Here is a 17,925-nt window from a genome sequence, read left to right on the forward strand (position 1 = left end):
TGTAGTATAAACATAACTTTTATATGCACTGAGAAACTCAGAAATTTCTGATTCAGTTTATTATGATATCCACTGTAATAAAGTGTATATCATAAGAACGTAACCTGCAATATCTCTGAGGTATACCTGTAGCTAGAAGCTGTAGTATATGAGCATATATAGTAAGTCGTCGTATACAAAGTGTATACATGGATGGACACATATAATAAGCTAGGGTATTCATGATATTGTGGTAGTAATGCAGGAGAAGAAAAATAGATCATGGATTACAGAACAGAGAGCAAGAAGCATACTCCTTATTTTCTTTTTATTCTACTAGTATTGATACAATAAAGGAGTAGAGCTAAGTAATTCCACTAAATTACAAACTTAGAGTCATGACATTTACATCTCTTCCGATACTTTGGGCTAAGAATACCCAGAACAGTGCTTTGTACACAGTCGGCATCCTACAGGCATTAAACTTAGTTGGCTGAAAGAAGCTTATGGTATTCCCACCTTTATCTTATTCCTTGGAAGCAATGCCACCAAGCTTCAAAAGCCCACCAAAAGGCTGATCCAGGAGCCATGAAATATGCTATTGGATTCCTTCATCGTAATGGGGACCACGAGGCCACTACATGCACCTTCTCCTAATACAGTCATGTACATTGAGTTTTCAGATGCTGCTTTGAGTGATGTTAGTTTTTTCTAGCATACTGGATCTGACTTGCTTTCTTGAAATTATCTTGCAATAACAACATGAAAGAATGAAATAAACATGTATACTGTTTTTATAAGGACTGGAAAACACTTGAATGCTATCTCATGTTTATATTTAAATACAGAAAGAAACATCATTTAGCTTATTAAAAAAAATAAAGTGAAAAGAAAAGCGCAAACCTTTCAACTACTTCTATGTCAAAGCAGAATCGTTTGTCAATTGAATCTGTCTTTCGTCGGATACAAGATTTTAATTTAAACATTTCCGGTGAGCTAGTAACAAGGCCATTCTGAAACAAGAAGAGTACCACAGTTTTAACACGCTGACAAGGTGAACTGAAATGTATTAAATACATATGCTCAAGTTGCCATATTAAAATGTTAACAGAGTATAGGTTATGTATAAAGATCACATCATACCCTGTCCTTTTTGTTTATTTCTAACATTAGCTGTCCGATCACAATACATGAAACCATTTGCTAATTAATGGCAAATACATGTTTTATCTAAAAGAATTCTGTAACATGCCTGTGCAGTAACCTTCAACATATTTACTTATGGTGTTAAATTATACTATAATGTACATTCCCTCAGTACTTAGATTTAAAAAGGTATAAAGTTACCCAGTCACTTAACATCAGAATTGGATATACACAGTGATACAACATTTGTTGCTCTTAATCAAAACTCCCGGATTGCAAAGAGATTAGTATCCGGTGTGTGTCTTTGTATTAGAGCCTTAAATGATAGCTAGCTCAGGATTCAAAGAGAACTACCAAAATAATATAGTTCCAGTATATACATGATTTAATGCTATTGCTATCATATACGTTAGGTTGGTGCAAAAGGAATTGTGGTTTTCTCATTAAAAGTAATGGGAAAAAATGCAATTACTTGTGCACCAATCTAACGCCATTCGATTGTTTTGCTGGTAACACACCACTACTCTGCTACTAAAACCGACTCTCTGGACAAGATCCAACAGAGGCCGCATTCTTAGAAATTCGCTTCTGTAACTGAGATGCCAGTCTATTTTAAGGGGAACATTTACCTAATGTATGGTTATTGCTTATCTTTGGTTGCAAATATCATCAATTTATTAACAGAACTTTGGCTTGGTCTACTTACATTATTAACTCACTGTCACATGAGTTGGATTTACGGCAGTAACTATGAGAGTAGAAACTAGGTGTGTTTGGCACACAGTAACTTCCCATGATGGTAGCAACTAAGGTTTCTTTTTCTCTGCTATGTTCCCCTGTATTTTATGTCTTTCAGTTTGGATTATTAGACTCTGATGAATGCCCAAGGACAATAAGTTTCTAATGATGTATTTGAGTATGTGTCTAACTTAGATCCACATTTACCTCTGCCATGATCTATACCACTAATTGTCTGAGCAAGGCACTTACTTTCTACTTACTTTATTTCCTAATCGGTTAAAATCAGGCTGGGCTAAATTATCTTTAGCGTAACTCCCAGCTCTAGGATACTTAGGTTGTGACCTAATTAATTCACAAGTTCAATCATATTGTGACCTTTACTCACAAGAAGATTATATGTTACAGGCAATAAAGCTCTCTGTAGCATTTCCTCAAAGTACACTGTATTCTATACTGTTCACTAGCTATGTGAGATATTCAGTAACCAATTTACTTTTGGGGTAAGTGAGCATCTATTGGTTTCTTCTGAGAAACCTTGTGAGCCGGCATTTTGGCGAACAGTATGCAGTGCAGAAGGGGACAAGGCACGCAGGGACAAATGTAGCCTCCCCCAGAGGCCACCCAGGGGAAAGATACAGAATCTCTGAGCCTGCTCCAGCCATGGACAGTCCCTTCCTGGGCTGCTAGCCAACCCACAGCATAGACAAATAACTGCTGCCGGAAATGTGACATGACACCTCTGTAATCTACTGAAGGATCCCTATATTTAACTCAGCTGCTCATAAATATGTCATGGCCAAGTTAAAGGAAAGCCCTGGCTACTCTTTTCAAGTCATTCAGGTCATAAAAATAAGAGAAAATATTTGACTATTTTTTTTTTTTTGTAAATGTGTATACGTTAATTAGAGAAACAAACATGATTTTTAAAAATTCCATTACTTAAAAAACAAACAGTTTAAAAAACAAACAAAAACCAAAACTAACTCACCATTTTCCCACTGGATTTCATTTCTGAAACACTCATTGTAAATGTTTTACTTCCCTTATCATATGTACAATAATGTTTAATCCATGTAAAACCAAGTGGTCCTAATGTAAAGAAAGAAAAAATATTTCAGATTTTGTTAATAAATGATTTGTATCCACATTTGCACATTCTCCAGTGCTATGATACACAATTGAGTATCTCCATATACCATGCTAGTCTGTAATATTTACTGTGCATGAGAAAGAACAGAGGGACAGTGCCATAGTGTGGAGTGTTTTAGAATCAGACAACGTGGCTTTCCTTGCAGTTCTGACATCTACTTTGTAAAACTTGTGGGTTACTTTAGATATGAACTTCAGTTATCCCATCTGTAAAAGTGGTATACTTGTATCCCATAGAGTCAGCAAGAATGAGGAATATGAGTCCGAACCGTTAAAAATGGTCTCCTTACTTCTACCTGTATTCTTTAATCTCAAAGCTGTCAGAAATATTCTGTTAAAAATTTAGCCAGGTCATTCACTCTTTTGTTTGGAACCCTGTAGTGCCTTCCTATCTTACTCCAGATAAAAAACAAAGAACCTATTATCCACAAGGTTCCAAGTAAGTGGCCTCCCATGCTTTCCCACTGCTTTCAGCCTTGGGCACTCCCTCCAGCTACACTGGCCCCCTTGCTGGTCTCTGAACACAATGAAGGCATTCCTACCCTAGGGCATTTGCAGTTGCTGTTTCCCAGGCCTGGGCTACATTTCCATTAGATAACTGCATGACTTGCACTGTTACCTCCCTTCCAGCCTTTTCCTAAATGTCACTTACATAATATGACCTTTCCTGGAGAGATATCTGATATCTAAACACCCTCACCTTGATACTTATCGCTCTTCCTTGCTTTCATTTCTTCTTAGCGGTTATCACTGTCTGAAATTCTGAAATATGATTTTTTTTAAACTGAGCCCATTTATTGTGTCTTTCTGCCACAAGATTTTAAGAATCTATGTGAGCAGAAACATGTGATGTTCCGCGGACTAGAATATGAATTCTTAGTCCTTACAACACAGCCAGACATATAGTTGTCAGTCAATATCATCAAATGAATAATGAATAAAGGAATGAATCATATATCTTGTTCTAAGACTTTACTGACCTTATAGTTATTTCCTCTTACTCCTAATCTGGAAAAAGCAAATTCAAATTGCTCTTTAAAATGTAAATAATTTCCACTACCTCTATTAGAAGAAACTTGTATGTGTAATGTTCACTTTCTTTTCACCCCAAAATATCATGTAACCCTTTTCCATAGCACCCATGTTATTGTCCAGTATTCTCCTTAACGAATTTGTCAGAGAGTAGACTGCAGCATTAGTGCAATGTTTCCAAGGCCAAGGTGGAAGACCTTCAGTTTTCCCACAGGAAAGCTAAGTATCCTGCACCCAAACACCACAGTGGGCTGGGTGGATTGAAAATGGTGCCTATTTTCTATATATTAATAGCATCTCCATCCAGGGACCCATCTTGCTTAACACCTGAATTTTTCTAGCAGCTACTATGCACATGTTATTGCTGGCTTCATTTCAGAACCATGTTTAAAAGAAAGAAATTGAAATATAAAAAAGTACCTCTTGAGAAAAGTGTTTCATGAGCCATTTAATTTTTTTTTTCTTTCCTAATAATGCCCTTGGTATCAAGTTTAATACTTAAGCCACTCCAGATTTTAAAATTACAGGGTGCAGCCATATACTTCGTAATCACAAAAGATTATATTCAATTCCATCTGGGGACCATTTCACACTATAACACCTAATAATACTTATTGATAATTCTGTTATATGTGATGTAAAAGACTTAAAGGCTTAGAGCTAATTAGTGGAAAGTGACTGGATAGACATTTTCGTATGTAGTGACTTCATTACGCAGGTAGCAATTTATGAAGCAATATTAACTATAATTTTAAAATAAAGCTGCTACAATGCTCTGATGACATTTTAAACCAAAGACCCTTTTTCCCGCCTCCATCTTAAGTTCAGAACCTCCTACATTTAATCCTGGAGTTTGCTGCAAACACATGATGCTTTCCTTAAAGTTGACTAGCACTAGGCCAGGGCAGATGTTTTAGACAGCAATTCCAAAATCCCCAAAAGTGTCTGGGAAAATAAAAATTGATTACAGCTCTAAAATTGCAAAATAAAAGATGTTTAATTGTCTTACCCAGCAATCACTTAAGGGGCTGAGATGAATATCTGCAGTGTGGAAGGGAAATTAACATTCATTTGATACCTACTAAGTGCCCATATTTTATCTGAGAGCCTATTATAACAGACATTATAAAGAGAATTTTAACAAAACTGGGCCTGTGACCTACAGATGACAATACTTTCATCAATAGGGCATGGGAAAAAAGTTATTCTTTTTAAAGAAATAATATGCTCAAGTTGTTTTATGAATTAAATGAGATAAATTGCAAAGAATAATAAGAGCCCATAGTAAGTACAGTATTATTATTTTTGATATTACTGAGAATAGAGACATTTTACATATGATATCTCTAATTCTTGCAATATCATTATGACATGGGTTTAAATCTCTCTCTTTTATAAATGAAGAGAGACTGAGCTCAGAAAACTATTGGCACAAGTCACAGGTCAGCACAGGTATGGAATCCCAATACAGCCCTGTCTGACTCTGGAACTCGTGCTCTTTCAGTTACAGTGAAGTCTAGCAGAATGTGATTTAATGCATGCCTCCAGGTGGATAACATAAACATCACAGATTCAGATAAAGTGGAGCTCTGCATCCAAACAATGAGCTAAGCCTACCCCATCACATCCATCTCCATTTATCGCTCAATTTATGGCTTTGATACCTACTATTGATCACTGGCCGCTAATTGTTTAAGTGCGTCTTATGCTTTCAACTACAGAATATAAACCTTGAAGCCAAATAATTATCTCATTTTTGTCCCCCACAGAACTTATCCACCTAGCGATAGCAAGTACATAATCTGTGCATCTTGGTAAACTGGTTAGATTGTTTTTATTGTAAATGCTTTCAAAGATCCCAAGTTAGAAGGGGCTTTGCATATTTGCTCCTCATATAAAAATAATCCCAAAAGCATACAAATATATTTCTTTTTTCTTTATATCCCTTGGAAAAGGGAATGGGGAAGATGATAGGTGGGAAAAGATGGGAGGAAGAGATCATAATGGGGCAAGAGAGAACTTCTGAAGGTGATGAATATGTTCATTATGTTGTAGTATGGTGATGGCTTCACAGGTGCATGCATATGGCAAAATTCATCAAACTGCATGTTTTAAACAGGTGCAATTAATTTATGCCAATTAGCCCAAATAAAGCAGTAAAAATAATGCAGGGAGATACACATCAAATCAAGATAGAAATTGTCTTGGGGGAGGAAATAAATATCAACAAAGAGAAGTGAATAAGAAGGAGAATGTAACTGTGAGACTCTCCAACTCAGACACTGCTAAAGGGCCATGACAACAGGGGCATAACCAAAGAAGCATTTTAGAAGGAACTGCTGGAAGCACTGTAGAAGATGGATTAGATGATGGGCAAGCCTGGAGGTAGAGGGGGAGAAGTTAGGAGGTCACTGCAAAGGTCTCGCTTGGGCTGAGGCAGTGGAGATGGAGAGAAGGTATGGAATCAAAGGATATTAAGAAGACAGAATAGACGGATTTGTCCCAAGGCTACAGAGAGACACTGGGCTAAGAATGGATTGCCTGGATTCCTGTAGCCTAGGACAGTGGGTGGTACCATTAAGAGAGATTTAAAAGAAAAAAAACAACTCAGAGGAGAGATCAGTACCACAAAGGGCTTTATCATCAGTCCAGAATGACCCAGAGAAGTTAGGCATCTTACAACAAAAGATACCAACATCAGGTAAGTGCATAAAACACTCTGCTTAGTCCATCCATGTAGCACCCAAATTACTGAATATATAAATTATGCTTATAGGCTGACCCAAATGTCCAACAGCTTGAGAATAGTAGGACTGAATAATATGTTCGAAGATGATGTACAAAATAATACTGCAACCTAACCTAAAGCTTTTGTGTTTAGAATAACATATTGTGTGCCCATAAAGACTTCAGCAAGTGTGTAACACCTAGAAAAGTATTCAAGAAATAAAACATAATCAGATGACAATAAATAAAAAATCCAAGGATGGCACCTCCTCTACGACTTGCATGTTTACTGCCCTCAGTGGCATCAGATTCTGCCAGTTGGCCAAATCCTTTTTTGGTATAAAATGTGAGCTCCTCTCAAAGTACTGTTACATGGAGGCTCTCAAAACCTTATGAAATCATTTACAATCAAAATTCAAAACTTTCCTTAGAGTCCTTTCCAGGCTCAAGTAAAAGACATAACAATAAAAAATAAAATAAAAATTTCCTTCGAGTTCTAAATGAAAACTATATTTCCTATTGATGAGCGAAGGGATTGGTAATTTTTCATGAACTGTGGCCAGTTTGGGGGGGGGGGCTGGGCGGGGGCAGCAGGGGTGGGTGAAAGCTCCTTATTATGTGCTAATTATATAGCACCTAGGCAGATCACTTGTTTTATCATTTTTAGATATGAAGACAGTAGGCTGGCCAAGGTAGATAGTTATGAGGGAAAAATCCTAAAACCCAGATTTCCTGAGCCAGTATTCCTCTGCCATCAAGTCCACATGGTAATAAACGTTTGCAGAGTCTGCTGGAGCAAATTAAATTTGCATGTGTCCTGCTACCCAACAAATGAGCATCACTTGGGCATGTCAAATATAAAATGTGCTGGCATTTTAGTCACCATGTTGCACATACAGTATATCAAAAGCCTTTCACATTGGTCCACAATGGACTGGAAACACACAAAACTGTTTCTTCACCAAAAACAGCAGAAGAATGATGCCTCAGGGCATATCTGGTTTGAAAGAGTTAATGTAGTCAAAATAGCCCAACTAGTTCCGCTTAACGACAAGCAGCATGCACAAAGAAGTCCAGTTATACAAGTCTGAATGGCTTTTTATTATTTTTGTGAGAAAAATGGCCTTCACGTGAGGCAATTACAACAGTGCTCTATAGGCTTCGGTACTTATTGCCAAACCTCAGGAACTAAAGAGAGCCAATCTGACGTTAGCATGATTTCCAATTTTACGCCTGTAAACAGACAAGGCGCAGAATTAAATAAAATAATGTTGCCACAGGGTAAAACTATTATCACAATCACTAGGATGATTCATCCCAATAAAGGCTTTGGTTTGCAATTTTCCATGAAACTTTAAGTGGAGATTAAGTATCACAACTAAATGCTAAAACTGAACTCATGTTATATGGTATTGTCAGCGAAGACTCCAAGTTCCAAGTTCAACAATATGCCAACTTAGACATCCTGATGACAAAATGTAGAAAAACATCCTCACTTTGGTGGTGGTAGTGGGAAAGTAGATACGAACCTATAAGAAATTTCAGTCTTCCTACTTGAAGGAAACACTACTAACCAAGTCACATCTCATGGAAATATTAATAGAATGCTAAGTCTAAGAGAAGTGAAGTTACGTCTTTGTGACTCACGTTTTTCCTGGACATACAGATAGCCTTCCATCGTCCACTGGCTGGGTGGTCTGTAGTCCTGGTTGGCAGATTTCATCCTTTGCATCAACCGCTCTACCTCTTGTCGAGTACTTTCAAAATTATTCCTTGTCTTAAGTCAACAGAAACAATAATTTCAGTCATTGTATTCTACCAGGATTCAGGAACACCCAGACTGATGTTTTGTTTTGTTTTTATTTATTTTTGAGACAGGGTATCACTCTGTCACTCAGGCACTATCATGACTCACTGCAGCCTTTACCTCCTGGGCTCAAGTGATCTTCCTGCCTCAGCCCCCACAAGCACAGCTGACTACAGGTACACACCACCGCACCCGGCTAATTTTTTGTAGAGATGGGGGTCTCACTATGTTTCCCAGGCTGGTTTCAAATTCCTGGGCTCAAGCAATTTGTTTGTCTCCCAAAATGCTGGGATTACAGGTATGAGCCACCTGATCAGCCCAGAATAATGTTTCAAAACCTCAAATTGTACAATGATGACCTTGATTCTTTTGGCACTATTCATCACATCTGTGACTTTCTGGTGTTGGGTCCAAGGTCTGATATGGAACTGATTTCGTAAAAGCTTCTCTGAACAACCTTCTGCGTGTTTCTTTTTGAATCTCTCTGTCTCTTTCTCTCTCTCTCTCTGTCTTTCTGTGTGTGTGTGTGACTTTCTATTTTCACATTCTAACACTATTACTTAGGAGGTAAACTAGGGCAATTAAAATAAAATACGATGCACTACATAAAATTTGAATTCGCTAAATACTTAAGGTTAAGAAACAGATACACAGGGACTTAGCTTCTTTCAAGGGAAAAAACATAGTAAGTTCATATACTTTTTATATATGTGACATTGAACATGTGAAGAAAAAAAGTTTGTCACCACTGTACCAAAGGCTATTTTTGAAGAAACAACATGTAGCTTGGTTTTCTGGCACTGGTATTAAGAAGTGAGTGTTAAAATAACTCATATAAATCAATAGATTTCCAAGTTCTAACTTCTTCTGTTGCAAGAAATAGATTACTCACTTTATATTAAGTTTATTTATGCTATAGAAAGAATCAGGCTTTTTTCATTGGATACCTCTTTTGCATTACCTCAAAAATATACTTCTGAAGATATAATAATCACTACCACCTGACTCTAAGTAAGAGTTTGTGCCCCATTTAAAAAAAAAAAAATCTCCAACTTAGGAAAATTTTCTTGTCACTTTCACTATTTTTGTCTTTCAATTATAAGGGTCTGATATTTTCCCCTAATTCCTTACCTCTCTTCTGTTCCTGAATCCTAAGAATCTTAATGTAATTTTATTTAACGTGGAAGTAAATGATAAAAGTATTTCAGCTTTTATAATTTTCCCTTTTAATAGTGGCTGAAAATGTCTAAATACATTCCATATTGAAAAACAATGGAATGAATTAAAGATGAAATTGGTTCTGCAAGTTAAATAAAAACTGAAACTCAAAACACAAATTAATAAATCCCCTTAACTATTTCGTATGGGACATTCTAACTGTATTTTTATTTACTGGACATTTCCACAATGGCAAGAACCAGATAAGCAGAAAACCACACTTTATAGAAAATTAAGTGAAGGTTTTCCAAGTTATTTTAGCTATATAGTGGTTGGCAGTCACGGTTTCAGTTATAGTAAAACCTCAACAATTAGAACATCGTCATTTGCCAGGTTTGATAATGTGAAATGGGTGGGCTAAAATTTTGGGTGTGTTTTCACTTCAACGCAAGTGTTGCTCTGCATTTGAGCATCAGAATTTGTATAACTATAAAATTAGAGACTAAAAGGATTGATCAGACAACTTCACAAAATAAATTCTGATAGAAATAGATGGCTTATTTGGAAATAATTCTCACTTTATAAAATATTTTCTTTTTCTCTCTTTTTTTTCAAGTCAGGTAACGTGCTGAGATTTTTAGAAGGTACAGAAGGTTGCACATCTCACACGTGCACATGGACACCCGATCATCATGCCCACGAACTACAAAAAGATCTCTTGCTTATGTTTTAAAGCAATTATTCTGAATGCCTCAAAACCACATTTAAACCTGTTATTTGAAAATAATAAACAGCATATATTTTATATGCAATTTCAAAGAAAGATGGAACATTTGATATCAAGTACAATCCTTCATTTCACAAATATAGAAATTTTGTTCTTAAAAATAAGACTTCTCTAAGGTCTTATTTTCTTATTTCCAGTATTTTCTTTTCTAGTTTTCTTGAGGTATAACTGACAAATAAAAATTGTATATTTAACATGTATAATGTGATGTTTTAATAAGTGTATACATTATGAAATTACCACAATCAAGTTATCAATCACCACATAGTTACCATCTGTGTATGCTGAGAATATTTAAGTCCTAAATTCTTAACACATCTCAAGTATTCAACAGAGTATTATTAACTATAGCCACCATACCGCAATTTGGCTCTCCAAACTTATTCATCCTGCATCACCCAGTAAATTAGCAAGAACACTGAATGAAGGCAAAAAACTTTCAGGTGTCTGCAGCTGGGTAGCATTTATTTTTATAAAATTTGCTAGTATAAATTTTTGTAACATAAGATTAGGGTTTTGTGGGGTGTATTTCCTACTAGTAGCTAGAAAACAATTGTAATACATTTATAAAGGTGTTTTCCCAGTTCTTGAGGTTTTACTGCACGTAGGCAAGTATTTGAAAGATACCAAGATTTGACTTGGTTATAACTTAGTTGCCCTGTAACATCAGATTTGCTGAGAGACAGTAAGAACAGGTATACTCTTACATTCTGCAAGTTGAACTGCAGCTGTTGCTTATATGGTGCAAATTCCTGGGCAAGTTCATATCCCTCGTGGTAAAAAGTAAATAAACCCTGAAGAAATGACAAAAGCTGCAAAGATAAAGAGATAAAGAAACCATGAAAATGTGTTTTAATGGTCATTAAAGTATATTTCATTCTAATTCCTCAAACTAATACATTTTCAATGGCGTTGGCAAGGCAGGCAATAGATTTATGATGATAAAACAGAAACCACAAAAGGATTTTCATTTCCTTTTTGGTAGACAGGAATTTAATTTTTGAGGCTGATCATGGACATCAGTCATGTTAATTATTCTGCTATTCAAATGCATTGAAGAAATATCCAGAATAGACCACTAAGATAAGGACTAAAGTGTAATAGCATAGATCCCACCCTGGAAGAGCTTCTAATCAAAACAAGGGGATAAAAGGTGTGCGAATGTAAGGAAGACCAAATCAGTAAGTCACAGATAAGAAGTACCCAAGGGAGGGAATAAGAATTTGGCCAGATGAAATTAAGAAAAAGTATCACAAGGTGGCAGTACTGATTTGAGTATTGAATAGCCAACATTTTAGCAAAGGAGTAGGAAGAACTCAAAACAGAGGGAAGTGATGAGCAAAAGGATTGAACTAGATAGATAACACAGGTCTTTCATTTCAGAGAAAGTAAAATCTTTACAAAGTCATAATTTATATGCTCCTAACCTAATCTCAAATTCATATGTGCATTTATGTTTTTATCCATAAATTAAGACAGGCTTTCCATGGAATTACAGGACACAGGTTATATGGAACATTACATTGAAAAAAAATTTATGTAAGCATTTTCATTTCATTCACAGGGATTTTAATTCACAGACTCGTCCACTAAACTAATCTTTCCGACAACCTCTTCCTGCAATAAAGTTAGAAAACATGTTTGAAAAGTCACTCATAACATATCTGTACTTTACTATTTTAAATCAAGGAAGAAACACAATTTGAAACCATTTTCTAATGTAAATAACATCCAGCCATCTCCTCTGCCTGGGTAGGCAGGGAGGATTCAGCTACGCATCAACTGGTTACATGTGCTATGACTGCCAACAGATAAACACTGGTTCTATCTGAAAACAATGATCTCATGCTTTTCTCACTACAAACAAATCATACACAGTCATGTTCATTTCAGAAAATGTTTTCAAGCCATTTTTGTTATATTCTAAGAACTTTTCTTCTCTTGTTCGAACAGTACTGATACTGTATCAAAATGTAGCATTTTCCCTTTTACAATTATTTTACACTGTCAGTTTTACATCAGCTAACCTTATTATCAAACCTAATTTTTCAATAGATTATCTTAAAATAAATAATGCTGTATTTGTCAAATTATCCTGTAAAATATATAGTCTGCCTGAATGCATATAATATGACATAAACAGAACTGCAGCTTAAATTGGATCAAAAATTCTTTTAATAAAGGTTTGCATATATAGAGCTTTTCACAGAAAAAATAAAATATTATATATATATATAAACACTAGTCTTCTGAACAATCAAGTAACGGTTTATGAAGCTGCTAAGGAAGTAGTGGTTCATGTTTTACAATTTATAATTAGTTCACAATTAAAATGTCTCATTATGAACTGGATGCTATACAAAGCAGATAACACTTTAAAATTATCATCAGTATAAAAGTTAATTAAACTTCTAAAGAAGACTTTAAGAATATCTGTGATAAATCTTTCCATAAAACAACTAATTTCCTGAGATTCATCTTTTCTAATATTCTTGGTTTCTAGAACATGGAAAAAAGACAAAGTACACTGATGTTTTCAGAAGCATGAAGTAAACCATACAGAACCATACCTAGAACACTGCTAAAAATTCTAAGAAATGGTCAATTATAACTCTTAGGCCACAGAAGTTTCCAATACATTCAAATTGCTATGCCATGGCTTGATGCTCCAGCCCTAAAGTTATGATACAGGTCGAGTATTCCAAATTTGAAAACATGAAATCCAAAACAGTCCAAAATCCAAAAATTTTAGAGCACTGCCATGATGCCACAAGTGAGAATTTCCACACCTGATATTTTTGCTTTCTGGTGGTTCAATATATACGAACTGTGCTTCATGTATAAAATTATTAAGAGTATTTTATAAAATAAAATAATCTTCAGGCTGTATGTTTGAGGTGTATAGGAAACATAATGACTTTCATGTTTAGACTTAAGCCCAGTTCCCAAGATATCTCATTATGTATATGAAAATATCCCAAACTATGAAAAAATCTGAAACACTTCTAGTCCTAAGCACTTTGGATAAGGGATGTCAACTTGTATTCTATTTCAAAAGATTAGACATCTGGAGAAGATGCTAGATGCTCTCCATGGAACTACCTGTGAGACACTCCCTCACCTGAAGGACCACTTTCGTGCTTGCAGATTCACTGAACCACATATGAGCTGTTGTAACTAAAACTCTTATGGAGGTATTTTGACACAGATTTTGGTAAACCAATATTTCCCACTAAACTCTGCTTTTAAATTCTTAATCATGTTTTAAAAAATAAGATCCTGGTACCTGTATTTTATTCAGATTATTCTATATCCTCAGCATTTTATATGCAGCCAACTTCAGTCAAGAGGTAATCCATTGGCAGCTTCTAGCAGAATTCAGATTCACTTAGTAGCAGACAAATATCTTTTAATCTCATAATGCATGCTGAGCACCCCCTAGGAAATATGCAATGCTACGGAAGGCACATAAGAATTATATACAAAAAAACCATCCACCTTTTCCTTTTTGTTCCACATCTTTGGAAGCAGCATTTGGGAGTTTATTAAAGATCGCATTATAAAATACCTGCCTCTAGATGGCAGCAAAGTTAAATGTTTATAGGTTTAAATACATACTTGTTCATTTCATCCTCTACTAAATTCCAAGATGTGAAACCAAAGGAACTTAACAAGATAGCCTGAAAAGCTTTAAGAATTGCACTTTCCACATACCATTTTCTTTGGTGAATCTGCCTGAATGGCTGGGATGTGAGGAAAAGACTATGGTTTCAGTTTGCCCTAATGTAAATCTGACCTTTAAAATAGTAACAGTAACCATAATAACAACTGCAAACTCCTAAATAGACAGACTTGCTTTGAATATTAAGAAAGTTTCTTTTATCATTGGGAAAATCTCACACAGGAATTTATTATTCCCAAGGGCATAGAACCAAATTACTTGTCACTTCAATAACCCAACCAATTGGAAAAATTGATACCATCCTTAAAGTCTCTTAAAATAACCCATTACAAGCCAGAAAAGGAGCAAATATTCATAATTTCCCAGCCCATTAATAACCAATTAACTAAATGCAGTATGGATGTGGAACTTCCGAAAGTGTCAAGCCTTAAGTTATCACTGATGATGTAAATGGCAGATATAAGTAAGAGCTAAGAAAAGGGGTTGATGAGATGAAGAACCTCTAAGTGGTAGAGACAGTAATTTCAAATAACTGTTGCTCAAACTGAGAAGAATTGAAATGTAAATGCTTTTACAAGGATGTGATTCACTCCTACATGCTTGCCCTCTTTTCTCACTGACAATAATCAATTATCACAACTACCTATTTTCTTTAGCTTATTAAAAAATTCCCAAAGTGATAGAGACATCCCATCTTCCTAGAGCAGCACTGCCAATCACGCTCCAAATTTGTTCTTCAGTTTAATGGAATCCTTACAATCAATTTCTACAGAGCCCGCCCACCAGTTTTATCAACAAAATAAGGTTAGTTGTCAAATATAATTCAGTAACCATCTTTGACCACTAAGAACTGTAAACACAAATCTTTTTCTCCTAAGAACTTCATCAATGATTAAAATACTGAACACTCCCTTCCCACAGTTAATGTTATATTTAGCGATAAAAGAGTGAATGTGTTCCTCCCCCACATAAAATCAGGAACAAGATAACGATGCCCACTCTTGACACTTCTAATATTGTACTCCAGCTTCTAGTCAAAAAGATTAAGAAAAAGAAATGAAAAGTGTCCAGATGAGAAAGGAAAATGAAAAAGTATTTCTGTTTGCAGATGCCATGATCTCGTATATATAAAATCCCAAAAAATCTACAGCAAAGCTATTAAAACTAATAAACAAGTTTAATAAAGTTACAGGGTACAAAGACAATAAAAAATCAGTTGTATTTCTACATACTTGCAATGAGCAATATGAAAATGAAGTTAAGAAAACAATGCCATTTACAACAGCTTCAAAAAAAAAAACTACTTAGGAAAATGGATTTAACAAAAGATGTATAAACATTGTATTCTCACACTCTGGTTTCTCTTCAGATCGCACAAATCTTTTACCTTTTAAACACTGTATTCTGAAAACCATAAAAAGAAATTAAGGAAAGTCAAAGTAAGTAGAAAATAACTCATGTTCAAAAACTGGAAAACTTAACATTGTTAAGAAGGTAATATTTCCCAAATTGACATAGAGATTCAACACAATCTCTGTCAGAATTTCAGCTGACTTTGTTGTCGTAATTGACAAGCTGATTATAAAATTTCATAGGGAACTGCAAGAAACTCCATTAAAAAAAAAATTTAAAAACCTTAAAATAACAAAAACAGGGCCGGGCGCGGTGGCTCACGCCTGTAATCCCAGCACTTTGGGAGGCCGAGGTGGGTGGATCACGAGGTCAAGAGATCGAGACCATCCTGGTCAACATGGTGAAACCCCATCTCTACTAAAAATACAAAACATTAGCTGCGCATGGTGGCGCATGCCTGTAATCCCAGCCACTCAGGAGGTTGAGGCAGGAGAATTGCCTGAACCCAGGAGGCGGAGGTTGCGGTGAGCCGAGATCGCGCCATTGCACTCCAGCCTGGGTAACAAGAGCGAAACTCTGTCTCAAAAAAAAAAGAACAAAAACAACACTTCAAAACTTAACACAAGACAGCAATAATCAACACAGTGTGATAATGGCATAAGAGAAAACTGAAACCATAGTCTCTTCTTCATATCCCAGCCAGTCAGGCAGATGTATAAATCAGTGTAGTAGAAATGACAGTCTATCATACACACACATTCTATCATCAACTGACTTTCAAAAGAGTAGTAGGTCCACACAAGGGAGGATGAATAGCCTTTTCAACAAATGATTCTTCATATTTGTAGTGACAACTATATAGCCAAACGCAAAGGAATGAAGTTGAACCCTCCCACCCCCCACCTTATGTCATAGACAAAAATTACCTGAAAACGGATCAAAGATCTCAACTTAAGACTTAAGCTATGAATCACTTAGAAAAAAGATAGGAAAAAACCTCTATGACGTGTTTGGCAATGGATTCTTAGCTATGACACCAAAAGCATAAACAGCAACAAAATAGAGAAACTTCATCAAAATTTAAAAATCATGCTTCAATGTACACCGTCATGAAAACTGAAAGACAAGTCACAGAATGGGAGAATATACTTACAAAAATCATTTATCAGACAAGGGGCTTGTATCTAGAATATATAAACAACTCTTACAGTTCAATAGTAAAAAGACAACTAACCTAGTTTAAAAATAGGCAAAGAAACGGAATAGACATTTCTTGAAAGAAAATATATGAATGGTCAAAAAGCAATTGAAAGATTCTTGACTTAATAGTCATCAGAGAAATCAAAACCACACACAGTGAAATCTAAGTTCAAAGATAGCTAGACCCAAAGAGTGAGATAATGGCAAGTGTTTGTGAGGACGTGGAGAAACTGTATCACTCATACATCACTGGTGGGAATGTAAAAGGGCGCAGTTATTTTGGTGGTCCCTCACATGGTTAAACATATAATTATCATATGACTCAGTAATTCTACTTCAAGAGAGACAAAAACATGTAACCAGACAAAAATTTGTACATGAATGTTTACAACAGGGGTCCCCAATCCCTGGGCTGCAGACCAGCAGAGTTTGTTTGTGGCCAGTTAGGAATGGCAGGAGGTGAGCTGTGGGTAAGCACTGCCTCCTGTCAAATCGGTGCTGGCATTAGATTCTCATAGGTGCTCGAGGCCTGTTGTGAACTGCACATCTGAGGGAATCTAGGTGGTGTGCTCCTTACGAGAATCGAACTAATGCCTGATGATCTGAGGTGGAGCAGTTTCATCCTGAAACCGCCACAACCCCCCCTCAATTCTTTCATGGAAAAATTGTCTTCCACAAAACTGGTCTTTGGTCCCAAAAATGTTGGGGACCACTGGTTTATAACATTATTCATAACAGTCAAAAGGTATCAATCAACTAATATTGGTTGGATAAGCAAAATGTGGTCTATCCATACAGTAAAATATTATTTGGCCCTAAAGGGAAATGAAGTACTGATGCATGCTTTAACATGGATGAACCCTGAAAACCTCGTGATAAGTAAAAGAAGCCAATCACAAAGGCCCTGTAATATACAATTTCACTTGTACGAAATGCCCAGAGTAGGTAAATTTATAGAGACAGAAAATAATTAGTGGTTTTTCACCATTAGGGGTTACGGTACAGTATACTGGGAATAATAGCTAAAGGGTATGATGTTTATTTTTAAGGTGATGAAAATACTCTATTTTTTGTGGTGATTGTTGCACATATTTGTGCATATATTAAAATTCCATTTAATTGTATAGTTTAAGTGAGTTACCTGTGTGGTATGTGAATTACATC

At 35.7% G+C, this 17,925-nt stretch overlaps 1 protein-coding gene and 1 non-coding gene across 2 annotated transcripts in view; both read right to left on the bottom strand.

The window, feature by feature from the left end:
• ARHGAP42 (Rho GTPase activating protein 42) overlaps positions 1-17,925 on the bottom strand; it is a 304,364-nt gene that overhangs the window by 50,270 nt on the left and 236,169 nt on the right. Inside the window, exons 7-10 of the mRNA XM_032295706.1 lie at positions 11,234-11,338; positions 8,422-8,551; positions 2,855-2,955; positions 883-992 (exon numbers count right to left, since the gene is read on the bottom strand). Coding sequence (XP_032151597.1) covers positions 883-992; positions 2,855-2,955; positions 8,422-8,551; positions 11,234-11,338 — 446 coding nt within the window. The remainder of the gene's footprint in view (positions 1-882; positions 993-2,854; positions 2,956-8,421; positions 8,552-11,233; positions 11,339-17,925) is intronic.
• Positions 10,349-10,454, bottom strand: LOC116563369. The gene has a single exon (XR_004274369.1). It is a non-coding gene; the product is annotated as a small nucleolar RNA U13 (small nucleolar RNA).

Source organism: Sapajus apella, unplaced genomic scaffold, assembly GCF_009761245.1.
Source record: "Sapajus apella isolate SASKATOON/1434 unplaced genomic scaffold, GSC_monkey_1.0 scaffold34, whole genome shotgun sequence".
Taxonomy (NCBI): domain Eukaryota; kingdom Metazoa; phylum Chordata; class Mammalia; order Primates; family Cebidae; genus Sapajus; species Sapajus apella.